This window comes from Nipponia nippon, unplaced genomic scaffold (assembly GCF_047370975.1).
Source record: "Nipponia nippon isolate SJK-2023a ecotype South Korea unplaced genomic scaffold, ASM4737097v1 scaffold_4, whole genome shotgun sequence".
Classification (NCBI taxonomy): domain Eukaryota; kingdom Metazoa; phylum Chordata; class Aves; order Pelecaniformes; family Threskiornithidae; genus Nipponia; species Nipponia nippon.
In genome coordinates this window covers 41,439,328-41,452,491 of record NW_028262358.1, presented here as the reverse complement: position 1 = coordinate 41,452,491, position 13,164 = coordinate 41,439,328, and the positions used below count along the sequence as shown (strand labels likewise).

At 34.6% G+C, this 13,164-nt stretch overlaps 1 protein-coding gene across 1 annotated transcript in view; it reads left to right on the top strand.

Annotated features, from left to right (window-relative positions):
• Positions 1–13,164, top strand: part of FMN2 (formin 2) — a 163,099-nt gene that overhangs the window by 38,686 nt on the left and 111,249 nt on the right. The window contains exon 5 of the mRNA XM_087775399.1: positions 1,500–1,561. Coding sequence (XP_087631525.1) covers positions 1,500–1,561 — 62 coding nt within the window. The remainder of the gene's footprint in view (positions 1–1,499; positions 1,562–13,164) is intronic.

Sequence of the window (13,164 nt, the reverse complement as noted above, 5' to 3'; positions counted from 1 at the left end):
TATTTGAAATTCAATTATTTCAATCTTTGCTGATGACACTATTCCACTTAACATATAGGAAAAGGCAAGTATGCAGGCACTAAAGCCCAGTCAACTTGTCTCCCATATGACTGTCCTAACCACCTGGGCAGAGACTCAAAGATTATACACCTTCTCCTGCAAAATGAAACAGTCCCAACACTAAATTTCTGTGTGAGTTTACACCCTGAAATTTAAGTTAGTCTCTTTAAAAAAACTAGGCTTGAGCAGCCATTTATTTACTTTGCTTTTTTGAAAAATGAGGAAGAAAAATAATGTTTGGTTTGGGTTAAAGGGAAGGTTTCATTTGTCATACAGCACTTTTTTCCATCTCTTAACTTTTTTTTTTTCTTGTAGTGGTTTGTTTTTGGGTTTTGGGGTTTTTTTTTAGTTTTGTTTAACTGAAGATAAAACCCTGTTAGTTTGCTGCAAATAGATTATATTTGGAGAATTTTGGCAAACTAACCTTAAAATTAACCACTCGTATCACCAGGAACTCAGCTTATATTTAGAACCCTTTTTAGAACAAAACCTGTCTGAGCTAAAAATAAGCTAGACAATTCTGTCAAATTGTTAAATATTGACAAATATAAAGGAGCAGCCTGTCCCTATTTTTTTTAAGAACTTTTGAGTAAGGGAGGTAGTTTGTGCCAATTTGTATAACATAAGACGTTACTTTCTAAGTTGTGTGTGTACATGTCTTGTCTATACTAGAACATTGGCAAAGAATAAAACCTGGTGTGAGCAAAGATCAAATTCATCTTAAAGTTTCTCTCAACCATACAGAAATCTAAAATCACATCCATAGGCCCTGGCAAGATCACCAATACCCAAATACTAGTGAAGTTTTCCTAGTTTTGCAAATCAATTGTGGTGGGGTTAGCCAAGAAAGTTCTTTTCCAGATAATTTGTAAGACAAATATCTCACAATTGCTTAGTTTAAAAATGTTAATGCTCTTTCCTTCTTTTGGAAGAGACATTAATAGCTTTTACCAGAAAAAAATCATTCACTGGTTTTGGTGGGGGTCTTCTGGTTGTAATGAGGAGTGAGTATCCAATTCATTAGTAGCATCCTGAATTTTCTTCAGTAAATGGACTTTCCTGAAATTCAACAACAAGGCATGATTTATCCATACTAAAAACTTGTCAGAGTGAGAGATGATGAGTTATTTCCTGTTAATGACAGCCTATCCTCATCCAGCTTTTTATGACTGGGAACAAATCTGTCAGATGAGACTTGAAATGCTGTTTTAGTAAACAATCAAAAAAGTAAAAAAGGTTTTTTTCTGAGATCAGACTGGCTTTATTTATGCATACAACCTGTTCATTTAATTTTAGATGGATAATTTGGAAAGTGAGACAGTTAACACTTTTCTTTTTAATTCTATCCTCTTTTCATGAAATTGTTAATATGTATTTCAAAAGATCAATGATTTTTTTATATAGAAATTTTAAAATCTGTATCTTCTTTTCAAATTCAGAGTTGAAATCTACTGTCCTAGAAACAGAGAAACAATGCATAGAAGATGTTCAGCGGGTACAGGTAAGATTCTAACAGAGGTGTTTTGTCTATCATTTTGTAAAAAGACTGGAAAAGCAATACTTCAACATTTTTGCAATAGTTTTTTGTACTGAATATTCTGAATGCAAACATTCAGATGTGTGGTTTTGATTCTGAATTTTTATTTCAAAATACTTGCATGCTCTATAGTGTATCTGGGTACAGAGATTCAAGGTTCCTGCCTGCCTAAGGTGATTCTTGTAAAATGTTATTGTTCACTCAAAAGTAAGTTAATACTTGGTTCTGGAGGTCTGATGGCGTTACTAAGGAATAGCAATAAAAGACCTGGTTATATTAGCTAATCTACAAAAGTTCATGTGAATAACAGTAGCAGAGACTTTTTTTTTCTATTTCTCCACTGAAGCTTACAGATAATAGGCAAACAGATTTAGGGTGCCATGCTGGAGTTCAAAAGGAGATAATGTATTACAGCTACAGTGAAGACTTAGTCTGGGTTGGACTTGTTCAACATTAACACAGTCTAAATCTTTTTTTTGCCATGTCACCATTCATGATGTATTTTTCTTTAAATGTGGTGCAGTTTGATGGAGTTGAGGAACTTCAAATTTTGTTTCCTCAAAAGACTTGCTTATTTTCTGTGACAGCTCTCTGATCACAGGTACCAGACTTATCTTACTAGTAAATAAGACTACTCAATTGTTCTGGAAGTCATGAAGAGGAAGGCAAAGTTCTGGTTTCCTTAAATCTTGATTTGGAACAAGGAGTGCCCAAAAGCTCTTGATATCTCTTCTTTTTTTCTTTCTTTCTTCTTCTTTTTTTCCCTTGGTGGGGTTTGGTTTTTGTGGGTTTTCTTTATTTTTTGTTTGGTGTTGGGTGGGTATTTTTTTTCTTTTTTTTGTAAATGACTGGATGGTTCAAGCATCACTGCATTGAACAGCATTTGTGAAAATTATCAATGATTTGCTTTTGAGGTGAAATGCATGCTACTGATCATTAGACCTGCAAATTTAATCCAGGTTCAATCAAGTATTTTATGAGCATGTGTGGGGAGAGTAGGTATATTACCTTTATGGCTTTTGTCTTGTCAAACAACACTAAAGGAGTTCTTCTAGTCAGTTACCTAATTTCTTCTACCTCCATAATTCAGAACATTTAAAAACAAGAGGCCATTAATTAAAATAATATCACAAAATTATTCTCCATTGCAATATTGTAAGTTTAAACTAACGTATTTGTCCCATGCTATTTTTATATTTCAGTCACCCAGGCTCCAGTAGCAATGCTTTCTAGTATTTCTTGTGAAAAAGAAATTTTTCCTATACTTCCAGAAAGGTATTGCATGCAAGGAGCATATTTAATCTGTCTCTAGGATTTTAATTTATTACAAGAAACAACCTATATAAAAATACTTTTTTGTTGGAAATGTAATTAATGAAAATAGGTTCATGAATGCTTAGGTACTTTACCTGAAAGAAACTGGGTCTTGCTATGAGAATGACATTTAACCAGCAGCACTAGAGCACTGTTTGATTGCTTGAACAAATAACATTTACTTCAGGTTCGGTTGTTTTTTTTTTTTATTTTTAAAACTAGCCTATTATGTTGTATTACAATTATGGAATTGCATTTGTTAGTGTTGTTAGAGATCCCCGTCCCTCTTGCTCAGTGTTGATCTCTTATGACAGTAATGTGAACTTCTTCCATTCTGTACTATTATTCATCAGTGAAGAGCAGAAATAACTGTTTTGAATTCATGATCACCTCACTTGCAGAAAATCATCTCAAGTTTTTGCTATATTATGTCATCATCATTCTGGTTTGTTTTGAAAATCAGAGAGGAAGTTGTTTTTATTTGAGGAACTGTATGTGGATAAAATGTTTTCATGTGTTCAAACTATTTCTATACAGTCCTGAACAGCTGAGTGTATTCTACCTATATATCAGTATCTATCTATATAAATCCTTTACTGCAGTCAGATCATTCTTGGTGTTACTTGTACTTTTTTAAAGTGATGAAATACTATGAAATGTTTCTATTAGAGACCTAGCCTCTTTTAGTCTGTCTAGCTTGTCCATAGTTTTTTCTTTCTGAAGAAAGCAAGCATTGGCTGAAGTTAGCAAAGTAGGTGATTTTTCTCTTTTCTTTCAATACATGAAAAAGGAAGAGAGCCCTAGTGTAAAATCTGAAGCTGATCAACTAAGTCTACTTACAGGCTTCTTCCTTCTCCCTTTCCTGGGAAAAGACATTTTCCACATGCTATTGAAATAACTGGAGATTGTCTATATTGACATAGAAACAAACGCAAATGTAACATGATGCTGGTAATTTATGTCATGATAAACAGTTAACTAACAGATTCAGAATAATACTAAATTAAAATCACAAGTAACACACAAACAGAGCCTCGATTCTACACTTTCTTGCCACTGGAAGGGGCTTTTTTATATATTTTCTCCATTTCTTTACCTTTACAATGTTAGACATAACCTTCATATTTTGCAGCATAATTTCCTAAAGTTTTTAAGACTGCTCTTTTGAGTCCAAAATAGCTAATTTCTAAAAATTACAATTAAAAAAATAAGGGCCTGGAGGTGTGCTTGTTTTTAGTGCAGGAATTGGTAAGCAGAGGAAAAATATGAAAAATTGGCAGCCATTTCAAGTCCTGGTTTTGAAATGCCAAAGAGGAGAAACAGTGTCTGCTTAGTCTTCCCAGTACAAACAGAGAAAGCTTTGTTAGGCCTAACTCTTTTAGTGAAGGAAGAAGAGAAAAATTGAATATCCTAATTTAGAACCTCCAGCTTCAAACCTGATGTTTAGATTTAACAGCTGTATTTTTGTGCAAAAGCCAACTTCCTTTCTGTTTCACACCCCTGATCTTTTGTGGTACCCTTGCAATTTTCCCTACATTTTAACTCAGTTTTCAGATTTGCTTTATTTTGTTTACATGGTAGGTAAAAACAGAGTCTTAGCAGAAAGTAAAAAGAAAAAAAAAAAAAAGCATTGCATCTTATAATTGTAAAATGAGTATATGAAAACTGGGCTTTGGTTAGTAGTGGGACATTGCAGAACCAAAAACCTAAAGCTGTTTGGAAGTCACCTAAATTCCCTGTTTTCTTACATCCCTTATTATCAAAATATTTTAGATGTCTTCTTTTTTTGATCGTTTGTGATGAGTGCCTATTCTGAGTATCACGCATTTAAAAAGAAAGCCCTCATTACATTTATTTAAAGTTCAGCATCCAGATGTAAAGAATTCTTCTTCATGCCATTGACAATGACTGATGTCTGTAGTCCTGTCTCAGAAGATGAGGTTTTGCCAGACTGTTCCAATTTCTAGCAGTTTGGTTATGAGATAGTTTACACGGAGTGTTTAAACTATATTTACAGCGGAAAATCTTGCCATCAGAAAACTCTTATGCCTGTAATGTTTCCTGCTCAGTTGTTCACTTTGGTTTGGTTCACTCCATTTAAACCAACAAATAATCCCTCAACCAAAATTATATGCCTTCTTGGAACGCCACGTACTTCAACTGGTAGTAACAACCAGACAAAATTTTGGCAGTTCTCAGGCACTGAAGACAGATTTATGCTGCATGATCTATTGGTGTACTTTCCAACAATATCATAGGGAAACAATTCTAGCCTTAAAAACCTTAAATTACAGGACATGTTTTGCCATGTTGAATATACTTTCCACTTTGAAAACTTTATAAATCTGACTCCTGGAGTGTCTCTTTAGACTATTCCTAACTACTATAATTTGCTGGAAACTCCTCTCTCAGCCTTTCAGCGGGGACCTGTTTTCTTACTCTGGTCTGTAACTACAAATTATTATAACTCCTTAGGGTAATAACTTAGTGACATTTGAAATGTTCTGATTTTGACACTTAGTAATACAAGAAAAAAGGTTGTGAAATCCTTTAAGATAAATACATAATCAGTCTATTTAGAAAATATAAAACATTGGCGGGATTGGGATTTACTTTTCATTATTATAAAATGTCACAACTAGACTTTGTCTTGGAAACATGCATGCTGCTCAAAACTCTCTCTTAAATGAAATTTCAGAAGGATGATTCTTTACAGGTGAAGGTAAGAAAAAGAAGGTAAATGTAAGATTTGTCTGAAATGGTGAAATGATTCTACTACACATACAAAAAGAATAAAATAAAAAAGGGAGATTTTTAAAACCTGTTTTATTTTGGTATTACATGGCTTTCATCAGGATAGAGGCAAACTGTAGATGAGACTGGTTAACAATTGTGTTCAACAGTAATTGAAGGAAAACTGGGAACTCTTCCTTTATGAGCTCCCAAACCATTCTGTAGCTGTGGCTCTTTTTACACTGCTTCATTTTGCATGTTCTCTCTTGAGATATTCATTCAGAAGAACCCAGTGATGCTGGGAACATGTGCCACTCCTCTTCTGTCCCTTCACTACTTGCTGGGTTACTTTTTGTAAGGAGGAAGAGAAGGCTTGGGGAGGTAATGAACAGTTCTTCTAAGACGATTCTTTTCCTACAAAAGTATGATTGCTAAAGTCTTAGATTTCAGCAGGGGGAAAAAAGGTACATATTTGGGTAAAAAAAAAAAAAAAAAAAAAAAAAAACCAACCAAAAAACCAACAAAAAGAACAAACCAGCAAAAATATGTAACGTATTCACAAGGATCTACTAGATTCAGTTGTCTCATTGAGGAAAGAAAGGCGTATGAAAGCAGCAAACTTTTTTGGAAGTTTTCCATATAAATCAAATGATAGTGAAGTCTGTACCTATTGCATTTTTCAAAGTAAATACTATAGCTAACTGATGATCTCTGTCCTGACAAACAGAATTGGATATATTGTTTTAAGGAGAACTATATCAATGTAAACTTCCTGCAACATCACGCTAGCATACCCCAAGCTCAGAAAACAAAAAGCTAAAAAAATTCAGAGGTATAAATCTGTTTTTTTTCTTATTTTGCAAAAAATAAAGCCAGATATGCAATATGTGGTGCACAGGAACTTATCTTCTAACTGTATGTTCAATGTGTAATGTTAGAATTGGGATACCTTAGCTTAAAGCAGGTGAATATCAGGAAGCATATGTAGGCAGATAGTGTTTTCTTGTTAGCCTTGAGAATAAATTATGCTCTATCAAAAATGCACAGAAAGGAAACAAAGTTTGTATGAAACAAGAGATGATAGAAACCTGGCAGAAGACTTTACTGCTGAGGTCATAAGAACTGCTGAAGTGCAGAGCATTTTGCTCAGGCAGTAAAGGGGAGTCTAACCTCTGTCGAATTTCACTCTAGGATGTGATAAGTGCAAATCTGGTATACTCTTTTATGTTCATGAAATATAGTTCTTATGCAGAAGTTTCCAGTTTTATTGGTGGAACTCTGTGCTTGATTCTTAATATTAGAACTTACTCTTCAGTTTAAATGTGCTGAGATTTTCAAGTTTCTATTTGGTTTGTTTTTAGAAAGCCTAATAAGCACCAATAGATTTTTCATGTCCTACAGCTGTAACAGATTAATTAATGAAACTTTTTAAAACATGAAGTGAGGGTCTCTCAGTTGAGACCTCAATATAATTTAAACAGAGATTGTCTGTTCCAGTCTGTTCTCCTTCCTATATGACTAGTAGCTGAAGTGATTAAAACACTGTCTTCGGATAACGTCGGGATTTCTTAGGCCGTGAAGGAAGGATGAGAACGCAAGTAGAAATATTAGAAAAGAGGGAAGAAATGTTTTATTACAGAGCCTGAAAGACATCATAAGAAGTCGGCCTACGGAGCCACTAGGTGGCAGTTAAGCATTTTTGAACAGACTGTGCAAGGCACTTTTAAGTCATTCCCGGGGGGTCCTGCAGATACTCTACAGTGAGAATTTTTTTTTTTTTTCCAGTCGGAAAGTGGTGGCTTTCTGGTGGTTAATAAGTTAGCCTTTAAAAAGTACGCAGATTTACTGTGTGTAATCTGACCAAGGTTTAGTAATTGGAGCATCTCTCAAAGATAATAAAATTGCATCCTAAAAATAGTAACAAAAATCTGGAAACGTTAAATATTTAGAAAGTACTGTTCTGTCACTGTTAAGTTTGTTTGTTTGTTTTTAAACCAGTGAAGGGAACACGTTTAATTTGGTCTACAAGACTTCTGGATGATTGTCTTTGTAGTGATAATTTAAAAGTTTTACTAGTGAATTACCATCGTTTAAATAAAGAGGTCAATTTTCTGTTGGATATGAAATTCATTTCTTCAACCATAATCCTGAATCTTTTCCATTTAGGTCTGATGAGGGAGAGATTTAAAAAAAAAAAAAAGTGCATCTGACATCATTTTTATCAATTAATTGACATAGAATATAAATCATAGACTCCATATTTAAATAAAAATAAATAAAGGAGTATAATATGTCAAGCCTGTGTGGTAGAAAAATAAAAGCAGTTAATTCTCAGAACAAATGTTAGTATTTTGTATTATATCCAGACTTCACAATACTTGGATTGACTTCTGTTGTTTTGCTTGAAGGCAGTGTTTGCTTCTTTAAAAGGAACAATACATTGGTATAATTTTCAATGGAGTGACAATGGCACATTTTTGCGCTGTTCCTCCTGGCCATGGTGAGACTAAAATTTGTTGTGTTCTAATCTGTGTTCTTGATGTTAATGTCAAGATGAAGTTATACTTATATGCTCGTTTAAATTTGAAAGGCTCTTTATTCTGTTTTCCGTCTTTGATATATGGCGTGCTACCTCAATTATAGCTCTGAAATAACATAAAAATTATACAATAATTTAGGGCTGAATAGGCATTAGGACGTCATGCTGTCCAATCCCTTCCTCACCAGCATCCTCTCTCAAGCAAGGCTAGCTTAGATGTTCGGTTGTTTTTCTCGGTATTTTGCTCCTCTCCGAGGATGGCGATGTGGTAGTGCTAATATGTACTTCCTGCTTTGCCTAGTCAGTGGTAAAATGATCAGTCTTGCTACGTTTCTGGTGTATTGTTCTGTGCTCTAAAAGCACATATATTTCCCGTGAGTTACTCTTAATTCAAATACTGTGTACTTACAGGCATTGATTAAAATTCTCAAGAAACTTCTGGTCGAGTTCAAGTGATTCATCTGGTTTCATGACTTCTACATCACAGACTTTTATGAGAATATGGCAGAGCATAATATAAATTTTGCATCTAGTAATTATAACAGGCATTCTGAATTTTTCATTTTGTCTATGCTTTATACTTAGGCATAACCAGACAGACTTTTTTGTCATTTTAGGTACAACTTCTTTGAAAAGTAGCACCAACGTTAAGGTTCAGGCAATAATAATGCCTGAACAGTGTGCTTGCAAATTCTATCCAATGGAAGTTGACTTAGAAGAAAGGGAAGTCTGTAAATCCTGTCATTGATACGAAAACAAGGAGAAATGAGAGTAAAACTGAGAAACTTACTTATTTTAACCAGAATTACTTGATGGTACTTAAAATCCTTGGCTATAATGTGATAGACTTTCTTCTTGTTCAAGAGATGAATTATTGTATGGGATAGGGCTTGGATAGGATGAATTACCACTTTTCTGTCTGTGTGTGATTCTGAGCACTACTGTGGTTTTCTCCTGCCTTTTATAGTGAGCTGCTTGTAAAATACTAGCAGAGCACTGTCACTTCTCTGAGGGAGCAGTGAATAGAAATGCACGATACGCATACACTTCTTGAAAATGCAGTTTTAAATTGTTTTCTATTTTCTCTGCTGACTTCTCACTTCTTTTACTTGTGAAAATAGGTAAATTGAGAGAGTGTTCATTCCATCTATGCATTGCTGGTCAGAGCAAAATATATAGCAGATTTGTACTTATTAAAATACAAATTTTTTTTCTTAAATTCTCTAAAACTGAAATCCTATTTCAGATGAGAATGAAATGCTTTTCTTAGTAAAAATGAATATTTCTTTAACTTAGAAATATCCCAAATTCTTGAAAAAACAAACAAACAAACAAAAAAACCCCAACAAACAAAACCATAACCATGGCATATTGCCATACTTGAATGAGAACTTAAAAGTAAAGAGAATATGCCAATAGGTATATTCAAAGCCCAAAACTACTGATAAAACTTAACTCGCATGTTCCTGGATGTTTAATTACTTTGTTTTCAATATTCAACTTTTCCTGACGACAAATGATTTTTTTTCTAATGTCCATGATACCAGAAACTTTTTACTTAATCTCTCAAAATGTAAAGCTCATCTTTGATGATTTGATTGTGATTGATTTTATTTATTGTTCTCTCACCCAAAATGATACAGCCTTACTTTTAATATAGCCTTCACACTTTCAAAGAGTTAGAGAAGCTGACTGACCTCCAGCCCCTTGCCTTCAGCATGTTTGTGGATACAGTTGTGAAGACTCTGATTCCATTTCTCCAAACTTTTTCTGTCATGAGTAGTAGGCTCATATTTCAGGGTAGTGAAGACTATTCATCCCTTTCTACAAAGATTTATTCTTACTGTGGATATTTTTTGCTGCTTATTCCCTGCTGGAAGCCTGAAACAAAAGCAGCATGTGAACCTCCCATTTTGTGGTCTGGCTGAACTCTTGGATAAAAAGGGTTGGATAAAACTCTTGGATAAAAAGGGATACTTCTACTGTGTGTAAGTATCATACTCTGGACAGTTGCTTATCAGAATGTGGCAAAGTTCACCTGGAAAATCGTTACCTTTTTTGATCTCCAGTACTGGACCATCAGGGGAAGAAATTAAAGGCATTCTGAGTCCTTCAAATTTAGATTATTAATGTTCACATTTTGGGCAATGAAATCCTTACTGTTATTTCTAGCATAAAAACTAGTATAGTTTCTGTATATAAAGAATACAGAACTAATAATAGAATGAGGTAGTTTACACAGTGACTACTTCCCAGGTTGCCGTCAATCTCAAGTTGAATTGAAAAAATCAAGAAAAGGCCTGGTGTGAAAAGGTTCAACTCCTTTTTCTAGTATGCCAATGTAGTAATGTTCAAGGTATGTCAGATTTTATTTTGTGTTTTAACAGGATGAGATGGATGGTTGCCCTGGCCTGGGTACATAGGAAAACTACTGAAACCTTTTAGACTTATAGTTAAAACAATTCAGGCAATAGGAGAAAGGAAGTGATTCATCATGTGATAGTCATTTCAATAAACCGCCTAAATATTGAGCAGAAAATAAATCCAGAACAGTTTTTATCCCAACTTTTAAGGAAATCTGTGACTCTTAAGGTATCTGTTGCTTATTGGATTGCTGGCATAGGTGACTAGGTTTTAGTTATCTTTTCATCTGCTGAAAGACCTGATTGCAGCTAATTCTACTCTAGCAGTCTCTTTGAGATCAACAGCAGAACACCTAAAGAGGCAGCAGAAACAGGCAAAATAAGGTTATATTAAATTTAATAAAGTTGCACCTTTTTTTTTTAACACTGGGTGAGTGACAAAACAGTTAAACCAATTTTTGGGCTAAATGAATCTATATGGAGGGGTAAGCCTTTTTTGAAGTCTTTATTGTTTACTGCTGTACTGTTTCATGCTTCTCTAATAATGATATTTCATATATGCTAGGAGAGAAACCTTCAAGACTTGGGGGGGGGGGTGGTTGGTTTCTTGTTTATTTAGTTGGTTTTTTCTTTTTAATAAAGCAGGCCTAAATCTTTCTGGGCAATCAGGTTGAAAAATGCTGTTTGTGCAGGCTAAAAGTAATATTATGTAAGACAACAGTAATTATACTTGACTGCTGTGTAGCTCCTAGGGTGGTCAGTGGTTCTGTGAGATATATTTTTTATCTTGTCTTGTCTGTAGTCTACAAAATTCTTTTGAGGTTCCTATTGTAGCAGAACTTGCAGATAACCTAAGGTTATATTTCAGCTCAGTTAAGAGTCTTACTATTTACAGAGAGAAAACTCTTTCAATCTTTGATGCATCTGAAGTTGGGTTTTGGCTTTTGTTTTTTATTACTTACTAAAATGGGAACTGTAAAGAAATGGGATCTTATCTTCTGAAATGCACTTAGCCCAGGGATAAGGAATTGAAACTGTTCAGGAACAGAAGCTTCAAGAAACTGAATCTGAAGAAAACTGTTTTCTTCTGACTTCCAGCTTTAGAAGCTGGCATCTTTCTTCAAAGGCCCATGCTCCCTGCTGATCCTATGTTTGCTTATTTGAACTATTTGAATTGCAATAATTATTGATTTCTGCATGTAATTTTTTTTTTTTTGGTCACCCATGATAGATTATGGCAAAACCTCTTGGTTGATTAGACATGTCCTAGCTCTTTAGTTTAGGAACAGCTAAATAGTCCCAATGCCAGCACAATGCAGCCTGGTGTAATCCATCTGTTGCACTGTGTCACTGTGTGGGGGATTAGCTCACGTCCACTAAATAAAGTTTATCACTTCAAGCAGGGCAGTGCATTACAGCATTTCTATTCCAGGGCTTGCTTTTTCAGTGCTCTCTTGGAGACCTGTGCATCATATTTCCTTGTGGTTGTAGGAAGAAACATGGAGCGTAGCTTAAACTATTGTGAAAACGTATCTCCTTTGTCCCCATACATGCACCTTCAATATAATAAAAGCTTCTCAAAAAAGATTTGAGAATTAATTAGATGGATGCTATTTTGTTTGAATGCAAATCAACTGTCCATCAGTACTTCTCATTTGACAATCGCTGTAGCGCTGAAGGTGCCTGTTAAAATGTTGTGTCTCCTTTTCTTAAGGTTGATCTGCAGTTGCAAGAAGCAGCTTTGAAAATGAGACAGCTTTAAAAAGAGAAACCTGGATAGAGATCACATTTCTCTGAATTAAATCCTTACTGTGGCACTACCTTTTGCCATTTGGTGAGCATGCACGCTCAAAAATTTTTCACTTCACATAGTAGAGAGGCATTTATTAACAGAGCAGTTGGAAAGAACATCCTTCCAAGTAATTGGATGCTGCTAATACCACCAGGCATTGACTTATTGGAAGACCTGAGAGGTCCTTTATTTTGCCATCTTAATCCTGTTTAACCGTATGCTTCTATTCCCTGTGTGTGCTTGCAGTCACGTAGCAGCATAGACCCTGAATCATGAATTCTGATTTAGAGAAATTAAAAGGTTAATGTTTTGGGAAAAAAAAGAGGTATAGTCCTATCACCTAAATATGAATTCTACCCAGAGAGGAAATTTCATGACACTAAGTGACAAATTGCTGAAAATTATCAAACTGGTGATGCAACTTGTTGGCTTGTAATAGTATAAGGCATTAACTTCTAAAACTAAACTGTAATGTGTCTTTATTTTTCAAATATTCCAAAATTACCATTAAGAACTGCCATTATGTTTATTTTCAGAAGAAGACGACACATTATGTCTGTCCATAAAGTATGTAAGTGAATGCAAGCTGAGATAGCTAGAGTTAGATAAATGTATAATATAGACACATATGTGTGTGTATGTACATATAGACTAGGGCTAAATTTCACAGATGTGTGGGTTTTTTTCTGCCTTGAAATTTAGTTATAGAAGGGTCTGTAGGTTTCAGTCACTCATCTGAGTAACTAGGATGTCAGACTCAGTAGAGAAGGTAGCTGTAATCTGAGCTTTTACATGTTTGAAGATCCTGGGCATGTTCATCTCCATA